The following is an 18,779-nucleotide window of genomic DNA, read 5'->3' on the forward strand; positions in this document are numbered from 1 at the left end:
ACTTTCAGAAATTTAATAAATAAAACCTCCTCCACCAGGGGGCTTTTCTTCTGTTCTCTGTGGTTACGGGTTTATTCCCTTTTACACTTGGTACTTTAGTCCTCTGAGACTTTAGAAAGGACAGGGGGCAAGGGTGTTGTTTAGACTTCAACTGAAACTGTAATCCCATTTCTTCTCAGTAGAATGAATGGAATTAGTTTTACCCAAATAATTTATGAAATATATCCAAGAATAAGGAATTAACTCAAATAGTCAGGTGCCAGAATTGCCAAATTCACAGTTATTGGAGAAAAGCTTACACACATAGGTCATAAGAATCCCATAAGCCCTGACTAAATAGGCCCTTACTCTTTATTTCGGATTCAGTAATATAACAATTGTTTTCTAGTTTCCTAAAAAGAGATAAGGGACCAGGAAGAGGTGCTTGAGTCAGATATGGATGGTTGCAAAAAGTGACAACATGGTCTTGGCAGCAGTGGAAGATACATTAAAAACTACCAAAGGAGACAATGTGGGGGTCAATTTGTCTCAGTGATGCAGGATGATTTAATTATGGAAACATTAGCATTTTGAGGCATCGTGAAAGGTTTAAATATATTTAGTTAGGGCAACTGATTAAGATGGCAGAGAATGCGGAAGGATCCCCTTTTTATTTTTTATAGATTGTTGTCAGTATATCTGCCATAGTATTTTTGTCATCTGAAGATTTCCACATTATATTGTTGTAGGTATAATTTTTTTTTTTTTCTTTTTTTTTTTTAAACTATTTCCCTCAAACCCTGCTTAACCTGCTCAGTGTTAGCTTGTGGCATATTTGTTAGCTTTCTTGACAAAGGTTATTGCCTTAATAGTAAATCAGGAAATTTAATGTAAATACAACCAGGGTTCCAACAGACAATGTGATTACAACTAGCTCTAAATGTGTGCATGAGAAAGATAATGGGAAGAAGGAAAATTGTGTTAGTTGGCAGAATTATCTTAGGATAAAGTGTTACTTTTGGCAGTCATACCATTATTGATCATACTCTCAAAGCTTACTCTTTTAAAAAGGCACACACACGTTTGTGTTGTGTGCATGTATACATAAGTAATACAACAATAAATAAAATTTGGAAAAATGTTAAAAGCATGGATAACTTAATATTATCACTGCAAAGTGTATCTCAATAAACCTTTCTAGGTGCTAGTCACTATGCTTACGGTTCATTTTCTAGGCAAACAGACAATAAGTTGAGAAGCATCATCTTTGTAATGAATATTGACAGAAACAGGAGCCACCAGCCAAATTGGAGAGGGGGAGTGCAAGCTGGGAGATTCCTAAGCCATGTGGAAAGCATGGGAGATGTAAGTGGTTTGGTAGGCTCAAGTATAGATGGCAGAGAAAGAGCTTTATTAAATCAGGAAGATTATAGAGACCAAATACAGAGGATTTTAAAAAGAGTTATAAAGTAACTTTTTACCAGCTCTATGCAACCACCTCCTATTAGTCATTTAGTAGATACTAAAATGGCACCTGCTCCTGATTTTAACAACAAATAAAACCTCTTAGCAAAATAGAAATAGATATTTCCTTATCAGAATAACTATTCTTAATCTCGCAACCAATATACCTTACAGTAGTGGAATAGTGAGAACTAGGATACAAACACACACACACATACACAGTAATGTAATAATGGTTCAGTAAAAAAGACTAAAATAAATGTATAGGTATTCTCACTGGAAGATCTAAGTGAGATACTATTGTAGAATCATAGGTACAGCATGAATCCATGGATGTAAAGAAATTTGAAAACTGCATTTCACCGTGTATTTGCATGTACATAAATATATTTCTGGGAGGATACATGCCTATCTGGTAGAGAAAGGGAGAGGAGAGGGTTTTTTTTTTATGCAATTTTATTAGGATATAGTCACATACCATACAGTCATCGAAAGTGTACAATCGTTTGTTCACAGTATCATCATGTTGTTGGGCATTCATCACCACAGTCAATTTTTGAGCATTTTCATTACTCAAAAAATTAAAAAATAAAAAAGAACACCCAAAACATCGCACACTCCCCCATCCCCCTTTATTATTCATTTACTTTCTGTTCCCATTTTTCTACTCATCTGTCCATACGTTGGATAAAGGGAGTGTGAGCCACAAGGTTTTCACTATCACATGGTCACACCGTATAAGCTATATAGTCATACTTTGGTCTTCAGGAATCAAGGCTACTGGATTGCAGTTCAACAGTTTCAGGTATTTCCTTCTAGCTATTCTAATACATTAAAAGCTAAAAAGGGATATCTATATAATGCATAAGAATAACCTCCAGAATGATCTCTCAACTCCATTTGAAATCTCTCAGCCACTGAAACTTTATTTTGTTTCATTTCTCTTCCCCCTTTTGGTCAAGAAGTCTTTCTCAGTCCCACTTTGCCAGGTCCAGACTCTTCCCTAGAAGTCATGTCCCACGTAGGGGGCATGGCAGTGAGTCCACCTGTTGAGTTGTCTTAGAGAGAGAGGCCACATGTGAGCAACAAAAGAAGTTCTCTTGGGGTGACTCTTAGGCACAATTATCAGTAGACTTAGCCTATCCTCTGCAGTAACAAGCTTCATAAAGGTGAGCCCCAAGATCAAGGGTTCGGTCTTCTAAATTGGTAGTCCCCAATGCTTGCAAGAATATCAGGAATTCCCCAGGTGGGGAAGAGGAGGGTTCTTTATATTTATTTTACTTTGTACTTAAGTTTTTTATAAATTGAATGTGTTAAATGTATTGCTTGTGTAATGTATACTTGCCTGCACACATGAGGATATGTGCATTCTCAAACCCCAAACTAGCAACATATCTCAAATGATTCCCATTTGAGTTAGGAATGAGATTACTATGCCCACACTCAACTACTCTTACTCACCATTGTTTTGGAAGGCACTATCTGGTGCTATTGGGGCATAAAAATTAAAAAGAAGGCTAAAATGATCATTCATTGAGGATGAAATGATTAAAGATTTTATAATGGGAAAACCAAAGAGAAATGCCCAGGCAAACTTAGAACTACTAAGTAAATATTCTATACATACAGAATTCTATAGATGCCATATTTCGGAAAGATACTTAAAGAATTTCTTTAATAAACGGTTGCTTTGTGGGGGGATGGGGGTTAGAGAGAAACTTTCACTTTTAAAAATATTTTTTACTTTCATTTTCAAATGAATTTTTTATCATGTTCATGTATTAATATAGGAAAAAAACTAGATTAAAATTTAAAAGTAAACTTTTCTCCCTAACAGTCAAGTTAAAATTAGGAAAATATAGAAAAAAATGTAAAAGAAAAGAAAAGGAGAAAAAGAAATACCTTCCATGACAGATTTGAGTATATAAAACAAAACCTTTTGGGTAACACATTTGTGATTAAAAGGGAAATAACAATATGAGGAAAAGGTATTTGCTGTGGGCAGATTATGAGGAATGGCTGAGTTTAGATATTAGACGGAACCATTAAAAGGTTTGAAGCAGAAAAGTAACAAGACTTCAAACAAGCTGTCCAGGTGGTTTTAATATTCATACTTTGTTAAGAACAGCTACCTACCTTAGACTTGCTTTTTTTTTTTTTTTTTTTTTTACTTTTTATTTTGTGACAGCATTATTGAGATATGATTGACATACTATACAACTCACCCATTTAAGGGGTGGTTTTTAGTATATTTAGTATATTCAGAGTTGTGCAACGATCATCACAATCTATTTTAGAACATTTTCATTATGCCCCAGAGAAACCGTATAGCCTTCAGGTATCACTTCTCTACTCCATGGCTCCCAGCCCTAGGTAAGGACTAATGTACTTTCAGTCTCTTAAAGATTTATGTAGCTTAGACATACTTTTATTGTGGTGTAGTTATCACTTTGTATTGGAATTACTTGTATCTTTATCTCCTTTTCTGAGACCATAAGCTCAGGGAGAGCAGGAACCATCTTTTATTCATCTTCATACCCCTAGCAGTTGCCATGGTTCATAGTTCAGGGAGGTGCCTAGTAAATGTTACTTGGATGGAGCTGAGATATATTAAGAAGGTGGATTCTGCTGTATTTGGCAACTTGGTGGATCTAGAGGCTGTGGAAAGATTGTAGAGTGATTTCTTTATTCTGGCATTCATTCATTCATTCGTCATTCATTGATTCAGTAAACTTTTATTGAGCAGTTACTCTGTGTCAGGTGGTATGTGAGGTTGTAAGAAGAATAAGACAGCTGTTGCACTTAGAGGGAATTGTAATGCATTTAATACGTTGTGCTAAATGTGAGCAAACCATTCTTAGTATTGCGTGGAGTCACAGAGGAGTGCCTGACCCTGCCTTTGCAGGTGGTGGTGGGGATACTTGGAAGACTGCCTCTCTGGTTTCAGTCTTAAAGGTTTGGTAAGTCAGCCAGGTAAGATGGAGGAGCTTCTGGGGAAAGGGATGAGAGGAAGATGGACTGAATCTATGAAGTGGAGCTTGTTTGGAATGTGTCAGAATGTGTGTGTGAAACAAAATCACAGGTAAGTAGGTGCTTCTGGATCTTAATGTGTCTTCATCCTACAGATATTTATTGATTCATTTATTTCCTAGAAACTTATTTTGAGAGTAGAAAGATATGAGGATGAAGAGGAAGGAGACACTAGGTTGTACAGAACTTTACTTCATATGCTGGAGAATTTGGACTTTGCCTTTAGGCAGTGGGGAGCCTTTGAAGGATTTTAAGTTAGACTGGGATTTGCTTTTGAGATGGAACCCTTAGGTGGCTATCTAAGGATTGGTTGGAGGGGTTAAGACTCTGGAATTCGGGAGATACTGAGGGGACTGCTACGGTAATCTGAAAGAATAAAGCCTGAACTTGGGCAGGGCAGATTGTTGCAGTAAAGAAATAGTTATAAGGTAAAATTGGCTGTATTCTTGAAAATTGATTGGATGTGGAGAGTGGGGGAGAAGGATGACTTCCCATTTTCTATTTCTGGTGACTCTACCAATTGAGACGGACTATAGGAGGATAAGCAGGCTTGTCATGGAGAGATGATTGGCTTAGTTTTTGTGAGGTGGTGTTTGAAAATGTGAAATGCATGGGGGTAGGTTGGGGATACTAGATAAGTTTAGTTGTGGCAGTTGAACTAGGAGGTGGTGGGATAGCCTAATTCTGACGTGCAGTAAACAGTCCAAAAGTAAGGGGGAATGTGTGGGCTAGAAAGAGGTCTGGGTGGTACCTGAAACCTTGAGTATGGTTGAAATTTCCTAGGGATAATAAATAGAATGTGGAATAGAAGAGTGTTAGGGGTGGAACTCTGCACACCAAATTAGAGTTGGGAGAAGTGAGTGAACCCATAAAGAAGCAAAGAGAGGTAGCAGTAGGAAGAAAACCAGATGAGAGAGGGCTCTTCTGGAAGCCATGAACAGACATTTAAGGAAGAATTGCTTAAAATTTTCAGATATCAAAGAACAGTCAACTAAAATAAGGATTGACTATGTCTATTAAATTTGACAGGTAGGGGGTTATTGCTGACCCTGCCAATAAAGTGGAGACGGAACAGTTCTTTCAGGAAGTAACAGGGCTGAAGCTAGAATGGGAAAACAGACACTTTCTTGCCTTTCTCAAGAATAAAAGACTGCTTTGGCTTTTTTTTTTTTTTCTTTCTTTCTGTAAAAGAAACGTTTGTTATTTCTTGATTTATTTTATAAACAATGTTATGTGGCTTTTTACTATGTTTCCAAAAAAATTTTTGTATGTATTGAAATTATTACCAAAATAAGAGTAGAGCTTTAAGCTACATTAAAGAGCAAGAATTGAAGTTAGATAGCCTTATCTCTTTAGACATGAATATTATGTATCACATGTCTGAAGGCTGAAGGGCATATCAATAAATTGATTTAAATGGTTGTACAGAGAATCCTTTAAAAGATATAACTAAAATTCCAGATAGTTGTACAATTTATCTTTGGAATGTTAATTTTTTCTTCAGAAAAAAATTATGGCCTTAAGATTTATTTGATTTTAGTTTACTTTAATAATAAATATTTTGAAAGTATAAAACTACAGTAGTAATAAAGTATACATCGTGGTTAGATTTAATTTATAAAACATTGTATTTCATTGCAGGTACTGATGATGTTGTAGGTCCTGAAGGCATGGAAAAATTTTGTGAAGACATTGGTGTTGAGCCAGAAAATGTGAGTCTAATTTAAAACAATATTTACTTAAGCCTCAACAATGACTAGCCTAATTTCTGTTGCTTAACCAATAATTAAAAGCCTTAATGTCACACTAATGAACTCTTAGAAAATGTGATGAGGTATACAATAGTAGATATTTTTTGTTTATGTTTGGTCTGGATAATTTCTCATTTGTAGTAGATTTAAACGAAATCACTTGACACTTGAGCACGTGCTTTTCAAATGTTAAGGCATTGTAAAATACTTTTTTGTTTATGCAGAGTGTTGTGATAGGATGACATATCATAGCAGTTTTTCAATTCTAAGGAAAGGAGTGCTTTTAGAAAATTCACCAGTCTCTTGATTGATTTAGTTTTATGGAATGTTTCTTGTTGGGATTACTTTTTAGCACAAGAAAACTTTTTGGAGTTCTTATTTTTGGTTTTTAATGTATAGAATTAAAGAAATAATATCTTTGGGTTGCAGAATTTGATAAGTTTCAGGATTTTCATGTAAGGACTCTGAAGCGGTTAGATTAAATTCTGAATTTCCCAAATAATTGTAGAAGTTTATTTATATTTGTTATAAAAATAAATATAAAAAGAATAAGTTGAGTAAATCCATTGATTTTCTTTTCTTACTTAAATATTTTGTCCCTTAACAGAAAAAGCAATATTAAAGAAGTATTAGTGTGTTAGTTTTTATAAGACAATATAAAAAATAAGTTCTAATTCTAATTTGATTTGTAAGCACAACTTTTTCTTGTGCTTTGTATGGTGTAACTACAGACAGTGATTTCTTCTCTCATTTAATTTCTTGTATCTAAAAGTTAAAGAAAACAATGATATGCAATAAAGTAATTAAAGTAGCTGTTTAAAAAATGGAGTGGGCATGTGAACCTCCAGTGACAAATCAACTGGGGGACTGAGTCACTGTGCTCTGTGGACTTTTGTCCCCTTCAGTAGTTGTTTGAGCCCAATGCAGACTTAGTCCAGGATTTAGAGTAATTTATTCATAAGAGTTTTGAGTAGGTGATAATTATCAAGAATTTTTCACAGCTCTTTCATGTTCATTTGAATTTAACTGAGAAAGTGATTGCTTTTGAATGTACAAGCCTTAAGTATCTTCTTAAAAGAAATTAGAGACTTTTATATAGCTTAATTATTTTTGCTTAATTCTTGGCTTCTTGCTATTGTCAAATATTTCTTCTTGTTCCCACATCTATTTTATGTTAAAATGAAAAATTATGCTCATAGAAGTGCTCTAGCTCATAAATGATGAGGTTTAATATTACATTAGCCTCCGATTTAACAGATATGTCTTAGATCTGGCAGAACTCTCAAGAGCTCATCTCCTTCATTCATAAATGTCATGTATAAAGAAGACTAGGAATTGAGACTTAACACTTTTTTCTTTAAACTTGTTTTATTTTTACTATTTCTGTGCCTCTGCCCTATTCCTGCATAACCCTTTACATTTTCTAGAGTCTTTGGAATGTTTTTTTTAACTCATTTCATGGATTTTTGTCTTGTATTTTTTATTTTAATGTGATCCAGTGTGGGTATCTTAATAAATTATTTAACTTAGTGTAAAGATTTGGGGACAGCTGGGTCAATAATATTTTGCCTGATGTAGTGCTGAGACTAGTCTGCAGGCATAGGAAACGACTGTTTGGCTGACTAAAAGAAGGAACTTGTCTGACAGGAGGTAGGCCAAGCTTAGCAGAGTCTTTTCTGTAAAGTGTAATTGGAAGGACAAGAGTGAGTTGGGAATGAGAGAGGATCTCAGAGGCTCCACTCAGAGGATGGTAGTAAGTGTATGGTCAGAAGAGTGGGCAGTAGGGTCCTGCCCTGAAGTCAGTTGGTGGGAAGATTGGGAGACTCAGAAACCACATTAAGATACCACTTCACACTCATTAGCATGACTATTATTAAAAAACAGAAAATAACAAGTGTTGACAAGGATGTAGAGAAATTGCAATGCTTTTTCATTGTTGGTGGGATTGTAAAATGGTACAGCCACTATGGAAATCATTTGGCAGTTCCTCAGAAAGTTGAACATAGAATTATCATATGGCTTGGCAATCCCACTTCTTGGTATATATCCCAAAGAATTGAAAGCGGGGACTCAAACAGATATTTATACGCTAATGTTCACAGCAACATTATTCATAATAACCACAAGTTGAAAGCAACCCAAGTGTTCATCAGCAGATGAATGGATACACAAAAGGTGGTACATATACCCAGTGGAATATTATTCAGCTGTAAAATGGAATGAAGTTTTAATATATACTATAATATGGATGGAACTTGAAGACATCATGTTGAATGAAATAAGTCAGACACAAAAAAGATAACGTATTATGCCACTTATATGAAACACCTAGAATAGCAAAGTCATAGAGAAAGAAAATAGATAACAGGTTACCAGTGGCAGGGGGTAGGGAACAGGGAAGAGGAAGTTATAGCTTAATGGATGCAGAGTTCCTTTTGAGATGATGAAAAAGTTTGGGTAATGGATGTTGGTGATGATGGTAGCACATTATTGTAAATGCGGTTAATGTTACTGAATTGTAGCCTTGAAAGTGGTTAAAATGGGAAAATTTGAGTTGTACATATGTTACTACAATAAAACAGTTTTTAAAAAACGTTTGGGAAATAAGGGTCAGGTGCCAGGTAGGTATAAGAGGCGTTGCTGAGCATTTCCCCTCAGAGGCAGGGAAAGCTGATAAAAGGGGGCCAGGGGGTGCACTGATGATTGTATCTGGAAAACAAAGGTGGGCACAGCTCTTCATGGCTCCTCATCTCCAAACACCAGTACTCAGTAACAGATAGCTGTTATTATCCTTTTTTGATAATTATGAATCCTTTAGAACTCTGTTTCCATAGGAATATAGTCTTGAAATGTTGAATCATATTGAAGACTAAGACCAAATTCAGAATATTATTGCAGGTATTTATGACTGTATTTCAGAGATGCCACCAGTAGTTCTCTTATTATATCATTAAGAAAGAAAAGGTGTTGCTAACTAAACTATGATAGATGCTATATGCCACCAGTGATAGATGCTTCCCAGTTTGAGAGACCTGATGAAATACACCTTGTCTGCATTGATGAGTAAACACTTTAAACATATTTGAAACCCTCACCTTACCTGATATTTATAACTTCTGACATTTAAGCAGGCTTGTAAAATTCAAGTCTGCTTTCATTTACTAAGCTAGTGGCAAAATCTTTTAATTAAGTACTTAGCTTCTTTATTAGCTAACTTAATAAAGGTCTATTTCATGTAATGATTGTTTCCCACTGTGAATATCTGCTTTGGCTATTTAATACATTACCTTTTTTGTGTCTGACTGTATTTCATGCATATCTGTGGTGTATGTTTGTGTCATCACCATGTTGTTTTTTTTTAAATTAATAAATGTTTAGGTACAGTTTTTAATCTTACTAATAGATGGGTATAGATATAGTTTGAGGAACATATGTAATTTGCATTAAAAAGAAATGTAGGCTAGTTTACTTAGATATGGGGAAATGGATATATAGGAGTCAGAAATCCAAGAGAAACTGAGGAAATAGAAGGCACAAACCCACTAAAGTGTGAATAGTTTGTAGAACGTAACCTGGGGGGGAGGTGGGTGGGTGATTTTTCTTAGTAGCCCATTGGTCCCTTAAGTCACCATTTTTAAACCTATTTTAACAGTCATATTTTGTGACACTGCATAATATGTAGAAATGTTGGTTTACTGCTTAGTCCTTGTAATCCACCTAGTAATCTAGGTTTTATAAATCTAAAAAACTTAGTGACCTTTTTTACTTGCTATTCACTAATTTAATTATTTGATGAAAGATTCTAGAAATTTGGTGGGTTCTCATTGAAAATAATTTCTGAAGTGGAAAAACATGGAGTTGGCATTAAGAGAAAGTTTTTCATTAATCCTCCAGTTATAAATTAGACAAAACTGGAGATTTCTAGTCTTACAAACTAGCTTGTTGGTAAACTGATAAAAAGACAGACCTTTTGAACCTCCAAATACTCTTTTTCTGGAGTTCTTAAGGTACTTGCTAGCTCTAAGAAGTGCATTGAATCATTTAAAATGATTTCTAAATGATTGCTTGCCTCATTATTTCATGTTTTTTATATTCCTATTCCTTTCAGCAGTAGCATCTGACCATGGACACCTGGGTGGTGGTTTGATGGTTTTGGTCAGTTCTTCTAGTACTTGAAGTGAAGTCTCAGGTTCTGTGTAAAAAAGGCAAATTAATTAACTTCCATATGTAGAATATGCTAGACCCTGGCCAACTGTATTACAGAAACATTTTCTATTTTATTCCCATTGCTTTTGTTGTTGTTGTTACAACAAATGGAGATGAGCCCATAAACAGTGTGTGTATGGTCCTCACATTAGTTCTATGTATCGCTTACGTATGAATGACTGTCCGGAGACAGCCAGCCCACAGAGCAGCAGGACGGTCTGGGAAAGCCCTTCCCTCAGTACAGTTGGTTTCTTCCCTCTGCTAGGACTGACATGCTTTCTTCTTCAGTTACTTTGGCTCCTCACCTTATCTTGGGTCTTTGAGGTAGATGAGAGGGAAATGCCTCCCTGCCCAAATCATGGTTGGCCTCAGCCTATTCTTCCTTTACAGGACCTGGATATCTTGAAGCTGTATGCACCTTTGAACTGTAATTTTGTCTTCATACCTCCAGATATTTATTAAAACTCATTATCAGTATCTCTGTGTCATCTTTCCTCTAAAGCAGCTAAGTAGTAAAGGTGATAAGCAGTGGCATATACCAGAATTGTCACAGTTCTCCTTCTGATACCCTCAGATTTTCCGAAGATTCACTAAAATATTTTTCTTCTTGAATTTCTCAAGAATGTTATAGAGCTTATTAAGACTATTTAAAAAAGAGGAAAGTAACAAATGTCCTCTTAGTGCCTAATTAATAATTCTCATTTAGTTTTGCTTATTCTTATAACCCCAAAGTAGATATTTTTATCTCAATTTTATAGATGATGAGAGCAAAACTCAGAAAATTTAATTAATGTACACAAAAGTAAAAAAGCTGGTTTAAGCAGAATTTCTAGATTTCAAATTTTGAAGTGTCTGGCTCCAAACCACAAGCTTTCTCCATCCACTACTATTTTCTTCCCCCGGTATCAGGTCCACACTTAGTCTCACTGCTGCTTACCCTGCTACCCCCTCAATTCTAGATGCCAGCTTGCTGCAGGAACTTTCTTCAGGGGCCTGGTTTGGAAGGGGTTAAAGTGCCAACGCATCCTCCTGCACCCTCTACTATGCTCCCTTCCACCCCCAGACCCTGTGCTCTCTGATTGATTGTGCCTGACTCCTTCTTTAGAATAAATTCTCCTCCAGTGACCTCTTAAGTCAGGCCCTCCTTGAAGTTTGCTTTCTGCTGAGCCTTTCCAGTTCCAGACCTGCCTGAATTTATTTGAACTTCAATGAATGAATAGTGTGTACAGTTCTACTTTTTTGTTGTTTTTTGTTTGTTTGTTTCCTCAGAGACTCATTTTCTGCAAATTAGTGGATGTGAATTCTTTATAGAGAGTATAGGTGGGGTTGGTGGGTCAGGTTACCAAACTCTACAGTAGAGATCAGTCTCCTGGCTAGACTATCATTAATAGCTTAGCATGAGATAGTTCAAGAGACCAGAAGTAAGGATATCGAGTTTTTTGAATAATATCATTAATAAGGAGCAATTGCTAGCTGTGTATACTAACTGAAATTGCCATTAGTTGGCTGAAAGTTAAAATTCTGCTTTAAACTTCCCAAAAGCAGACTTTTTCTCAGGAAGTATTTGCTCATTAAATATTTAGGTTGTTTTCAGGTCTTTCAGGAACCCCCTATTAGTAGGGATCCTGTGAAAGAGAGATTCGTGTGTGTGTGTGTGTGTGTGTTAGTACAGTTTATTGAGATACATTCGCATACCATATAGTCATCCACAGTGTACAATCAACTATTGAGACTGTACCATCATATAGTTGTGCATTCATCACCAGAATCAACTTTGAGCATTTTCCTTAACTCTAAAAAAATAAAAGTATAAAGGAGCACCCAAAACATTCCATCCCCCCTTCCCACCCAATTTTTCATTTCATTTTTGTCCTCATTTTTCTACTAATCTGTCCATACACTGGACAACGGGAGTGTGAGCCACAAGGTTTTCACAATCACAGTCACACCATCTAAGCTGCATAGTTATGCAGTCACCTTCAAGAATCAAGGCTACTGGGTTGCAGTTCGCCAGTTTTAGGTATTTCCTTCTAGCTAATCCAATCTATATACGTGTTTTTGATAAATGTCAGTTTCGAGCATCATGCATAAGATTTAATGGAGCAGAGGGCCTGCTATTGTATTAGTAAACCTGAATGAATATGAGTTTGCCTGTCCATATACTACTGTTATTAGCTCCTTATTTGATGGACACTAAAAAGGTTAATACAGCCCCACTAAAAGGTAGTTTCTCCTTTCTTGTTTCCTGATGGCATACTTTATTTTTTAAAAAAGAAAGAAAAAACTTTGTTTTCATATCTCTTTCAATTTCGTTAGTGTATACTATTAGAAAAATAAAATTAAACTTCAGAAATCAAAACCTTGAGACCCATAGTAACAGCCTTAATTTTGACATCTCATCAGTAGCATTTTGCTTTTTTTTTTAAATTAAGGTGGAGAAACGGCTAGTAAAACAGAATAGTGGAAGGACTTTGATGCTTTATCAACTTTTGATTCTTGATTCTCTTTTTCTGTTAAATTTTTAGGTGTTTTTTAAAATTAAATTCAGTTTTATTGAGATATATTCACATACCGTACAATCATCTATGGTGTACAGTCAACTGTTCACAGTACCATCATATCGTCATGCATTCATCAACCCAGTCTATTTTTGAACATTTTCCTTACACCAGAAAGAATCAGAATGAGAACAAAAAATAAAAGCAAAAAGAACACCCAAATTACCCCCCCCATCCCACCCTGTTTTTCATTTCGTTTTTGTCCCCATTTTTCTACTCATCCATCCATGCACTGGATAAAGGGAGTGTGATCCACAAGGTTTTCACAATCACACTGTCATCCCTTGTAAGCTATATTGTTATACAATTGTCTTCAAGATTTTAGGTGTTTTTTAATCCTGTTTTTCTGTTCATAGCTTTAGATTTTCATTTTTAAAATATTTTACAACCACAATTTTTGTCAAGTATTGGTGTTTCAAAGATTTGTAGAAAAGTGGACATTTATTCTCTGCTCACTTCTTATATCTCCTTGGCCCTGTGCATTCCTGCTGTCTGTATACAAAGAGTCTCTGACTGAGCAGGAATCATGCAAAGTCTTCAGGCTTGACTTTCAGGCAGTTTAGGTAAAAAAGTGAAGATTTGCTTGTTGTTTTTTAATGAGAAAATACAAGTCAAGGCAATCCTACTATACTTCTTTTCTGGAATGAGATCAGGAATCAATGAATATGTAGGGCATGCAGACTGTCTCTAACTTGTAAACTTTTGTTGTATAAATGTTCAAATGACCATTCATGAATGGCCTCTGCTCACCTTCTTTTTTCAGCTGGTATCTCCCTTTAAGCCTGTATTCCCCAGCCCTCTTTTTCCAAGATGGTGATGCTGGAGATTTTTTTGGACCCATTCAGGGATCTTTTATACCTGGACGGCTCCTGCTCAGCGAAGGCTTCTCTGATAACCTCCCTCCCCCAGGTTCCTCTTTTATCTTTCCTGTATCCTGTCACTTGACTTAAGGCACTTATAATTGTAGTGAAATGATTTTTTGTTAATTCCTTTGTTTAATATCTACCACTCCAGCCAGATTGAGTTCTGCGAGAGCATGGAAGGATGTGTGTGTAGTTCTGCATTGTAGTCCTAGCATGTGGCTCAGTGCTGAAGGGTTTTTCTTTGCTCCCTCACTCCCTGTGTCTTGGACTCAGAGCTTGGGATCTTCATGGTACATTTTACTACGTTTTAAAAATTATACTTTAGTGGGTTGACCCAGAAACCCAGTCATCATTTTAAACATCAGGACATATTTTCTCATCAAAACAATAACCTCTTGGCAAAAGAACTCTTAAGTTCAGCCAGTTTTTAAGTCAACTATTTGTTATACTCTTCACAGGTACCCTGGACTCATCTTTAAAATTAGTGTGCTTAAGAGATGCTCAAGCTGTCATTTATCTATTTTTATAATCATACACCCCCCCCCAAATGTGCAAGGAATTAGGTTCAAAAGTTGGCACATAAGTAAAAATCATATGTACTCAAATTTGCCCTTGGAAAACCCTTTAGTTACTCAGAGCCTGTAGAGGGGCTCATGATATGAGTGGCACGAGAGGACTGCATGTGCATACCACCCATCCTGGGCTTGTCCAGGCACAGTGCTCTTTTATGGAATGTCAGGCTATTGCAAAATAATTTTTCCCCAATGTATAGAGTTGAATTCACAAACAGTAATGTATGTGTGATAGAAGTTCACTGAATATCTCCCACCACACACCTTTTAATTTTTGCAAATATTTGTACAGATAGCTCTGCTTTATTCGTTTTAAAGGTGACATAGTATTCTTTCTTTGGAAAGTATTCAGCAAATGTGTCTAATCCTTTATTAATGGATATTTGGTTGTTTCCAGTCTTTTGTTACTACAAATAGTGCTGCAGTAAATTTTGTTGAATAGACATCTTTGCATATGTGTGCAGCTATATCGATAAGATAATATTCCATAGGTGAAATGGCTGAGTCAGTAACTGGTTGTAATTTTGATAGATACTGCCAAATTGCCCCCTGAAGAGGCTAATCACTTCATACTTCTGTCATCATACATCATGAAAGTATGTATTTCTCCAAACCCTTATCAGCAAAGTGTTAACAAAATTTTAGATGTTTGCCAAACTAGAACTTATATTTGAAGAGTTACACTGTTCACATTTCAGTGGCTAAACTACTGTGAACAGAAGCATTTGGCAAGATGTTAATGCATGTAATTGCTGAGTTTTTTTTTGTTTTTGTTTTTTTTTGTTTTTTTTTGAACAGGTAGTTATGCTTGTCCTGGCTTGGAAATTGGATGCACAGAACATGGGTTATTTTACTCTACAGGAATGGTTAAAAGGAATGACTTCTCTACAGTAAGTCTGAGGCTGCACTTACAGGGTCCCTGCTCTCCTGAGGTGGTGGCTTCCTCCCTGGGACTTCAGGGAGCCTGGGTTGGGTGAGTGGAAGTAAATCAGGTGGTCTGGGCAAGCTTCACCTGTGGCCAAAGAAGGAAAGGCCAAGACCCGTTTCTATGATAAGGAAGAGAGAATGATTATGGATGTATTCTAGCAATTAAAGTTTTTATATAATGTGTGTGTGTGTGTATATATATATATATGTATGTGTATAGATACATACATATATATATATATAGTTTATTTTAATGTCCTTTTAGAGCAGCTCCGTCCAAAAGAAATAGGTCAAACTTTGCTCATCCATGTGAGCCACATTTGTAATTTTAAATTTTCTAATAGCCACATTAGAAAAGTAAAGGGAAACAGGTGAAATTAATTTTGATAGTATATTTAACTCAAAATATCCAAAATAGCATTTCAAGAGAGTAATTTAATATTTAAGAAATCAAGGAAATATTTTGCAATTTTTTTTGTACTAAGTCTTCAAAATCTGATGTTTATATTACATTTACAGCACATCTCAGTTTGCTTTTGCAGTTTGCACGTGCTCAATAATCACATCTACCTAGTGGCTACTGTATTGGAGAGCAGGTCGAGATCTTAAAAAGTACAGGCTTATTAGCATCTAGTTTACAGTCCAGAAAAAGTTGAGTAAAATGAACTTTTTTCATAAGTGAAAATATTTTATATATTCTGTTTTATATATCCTGGTTTTAGCCTTGGGCAAAATTAGAACTTCATTACTGTTATTGTAGTGATTAATAATAAAATAATAATATTCTGTTTATATTACCTGGTCCAGAATAAGAAAAAAATCAGTGGTTTTATTTTCCTTTTGTGCTTCCATGTATGTGAATATGTGTTTGCTAAGTTTCATTCAAGAAAATGTAAAATGTTATTCTCTATTATACATTGAAGGAGGTGGGTGACTGAACATTTCAACTGGTATTGAAAGATATTAATTCTTAACATAGTAACTTTGATCTAAAGTACTTGGAATGATTTCTCTTTTTCTTTTCAGTTTAACTAGGAACTAACGGACTTTGATTTTTACTTGATTAAAATTGAAGTTGTAATGATTTCATGGTTTTATTTAAATAATTTTGGAATTTGGCAACTTTTAGTATTATTGCCCATTGTTATTAATGCTGTATTTACTTTGTGCTTTAGTTATTTATGAGGCTTTTCACTGTTCTTCCGTTTAGCCTCACAGCTACCTAGTGAGGAAGATTGCACATTTTACAAATGAGGAACACTGCTGCTTAGGGGGGGATATGGGAACACCCCAGACTTCTGATTCTTAAGTCATGTTCTTTATCTAACAACTATCCTCTGGTGACAAATGACTTTTAGGTAAAATCCTAATCATCCTTTTACAATTATACTTCCTGCTCTAGAATTCTAGGGTTAAATCCTTTTGGAATCTCTGTAAAATTGTGTTTGTCATTGGGAAACAGCTTATGATTTTAAGGTAACTAGCTCTTTCATTATTTTCCTCTCTGCCTTTCTTTTTTGCTTTCTGAATAGAGCACGTGATGGCTTTTTTTTTTTTAAGTTGTCGAGTAATTATGAACTCACGGTGATAATCAGGATTTTATTTCAAGGCTTAAGAGGACACCATCAATTTTTTTTTTCAGGCACATTTTCATTTGTCTTAAAATGGTGTAATATACATGTGTAGTTCTAGATTCTTTCTTACATTTGCCTTCACTTAGGAATATCATAGGATGCCAGGCCTTACCCACTTGCTTAGAGGGCTGTCCCCTCTTGGGATGTACGTAGGCAGTTTCCTAGAAGTCTGCATTCTGGAGTAGTTCGGAGCACCTCTGTCGGATTCTTTATTGGGAACTCTGCATGCGACGTTGTATAACACAGGTGGTGCAGGTGGGTTCCTGTAGCAAGCTGCTACTTGGTCCTTGCAATTCAGGGTTTGATGACAAGACTGATCAACCTCAAAGGCATTGAGCAAATCCGCTTTCTTTTTGTGATAGGAAATTCTGATATCAATTTCCTCATCAAGGAGGCAGAGATCATTATTCAGAATAACTTTTAAGGTTCTCTGCAGTTCAGAAACAGTCCAATTTCAAGTCTGAAGACACTTCTCCCAGCCTCCCTATATTAGTCATTTGTTTGGCAAATATTTGAATAACAATGATGTGCCAAGCACAGCATTCTAGGCCCTAGGGACAAAGACAAAGACAAAGTCCATGACGGGGCAGGGCCTTGGAAGCAATGTTCAGGGAAAAGACCCAAAAGTAATAAGTTCACTTCTCTGTATACTATTTAAATTAACTAAGTATATGTAAGGTATGTGTTCCCAGTAAATAAGAAAACTCAGGGGAGATTCATTTATATGCTCTAAAGTAGTCAATGTTTTAAATTATCTGTTTTGTCTTCTATTTTGGATTTTTTTGCCCATTTTTAGTTTTGTTAAACCTGTCCTGTGAAATATTTTGGACTCACAACTGGAATTAACATATATGTGACAAAGCCTGTATTGATAGTATACATTAGTATATTTGGTCAAAATGGTAAGTTTTAAAACATTGTTACTGTAAAGTAGGAATATGATAAAAATAGAAAGCACATGGGTTTTAGGGCCAGATAGAGCTTCAAAACAGTTCTTCTGTTTCCTAAGGTCTCTGGTAGCGTCTCCAAAATTGTGAGGGCTAAGCATGAAATGTAACTCGCACCCGAACCCTCAGAAATCAGTTTCCTTGATGCTGTAGAGAATTGTGTGCATGGCCTCTACAATACCTATCAGTCTGGACTGTGTGCTGTTTTGTGAGCGTATTGGAAGAAATGAGCAGCTGGTAGGGAACATGCATCTGAAACTCCCCAGATCAATTTTAGTCAGAGAAGTCAGAGCCCTTGTTTTGATTATTTGTTTTATTTATTACTTTGTTCCAATCTGTGGGTTTAAGGTTATCTCTGACAAATTAAGCTCCTAGGGGTGTTTAAGTTAAAAAATAAAAAGTGTTAGAGTTATAGCTAACTCTGGTGATGTGCTGAAAAATACCTTTGGGCTGACAAAGTGAAGGAGTGAAGGCCTTTCCCCGGTAAGAGCTCAGTTTCATAAACCTGCCTCTGGTGTGGGCCTTGTGGTCTGTCAGGAGCAGCACCTGCCTACACTGTGTGGCAAGTATAAGGCAATTCTGTCCACCTCGAAGGCATAACCCTTAGAAACTATGATACAAAATTTCTGTAGTAAATTGACCTTGCTAATGTTTAGGGGTCTGATTTTATAATCTTTGAGGATTGTTGTCCTAATTTCTGTTATTTATGAATCTGTTCAGCAGCAAAACTCAAATAAGAAATGATCCCATATTGTGTATGCATTTTGTTTTAGAAAGTGAAGCTTAGAGGTGTGGCAGTGTCACTCTGTGGCTTCTACGAGTTTTATTGTACATGGTAGGGAAAGGTA

At 35.8% G+C, this 18,779-nt stretch overlaps 1 protein-coding gene across 8 annotated transcripts in view; it reads left to right on the plus strand.

The window, feature by feature from the left end:
* Positions 1-18,779, plus strand: part of DCUN1D4 (defective in cullin neddylation 1 domain containing 4) — a 105,794-nt gene that overhangs the window by 58,029 nt on the left and 28,986 nt on the right. For 7 of the 8 annotated variants that reach the window (XM_037829779.1, XM_037829777.1, XM_037829782.1 and 4 more), the window contains exons 6-7: positions 6,115-6,185; positions 15,222-15,313. In XM_037829779.1, coding sequence (XP_037685707.1) covers positions 6,115-6,185; positions 15,222-15,313 — 163 coding nt within the window. Of the gene's footprint in view, positions 1-6,114; positions 6,186-14,954; positions 15,020-15,221; positions 15,314-18,779 lie in introns of those variants that run through there. The other variant, XM_037829784.1, reaches the window with a different exon arrangement.

This window comes from Choloepus didactylus, chromosome 3 (genome assembly GCF_015220235.1).
Source record: "Choloepus didactylus isolate mChoDid1 chromosome 3, mChoDid1.pri, whole genome shotgun sequence".
Lineage (NCBI taxonomy): Eukaryota > Metazoa > Chordata > Mammalia > Pilosa > Megalonychidae > Choloepus > Choloepus didactylus.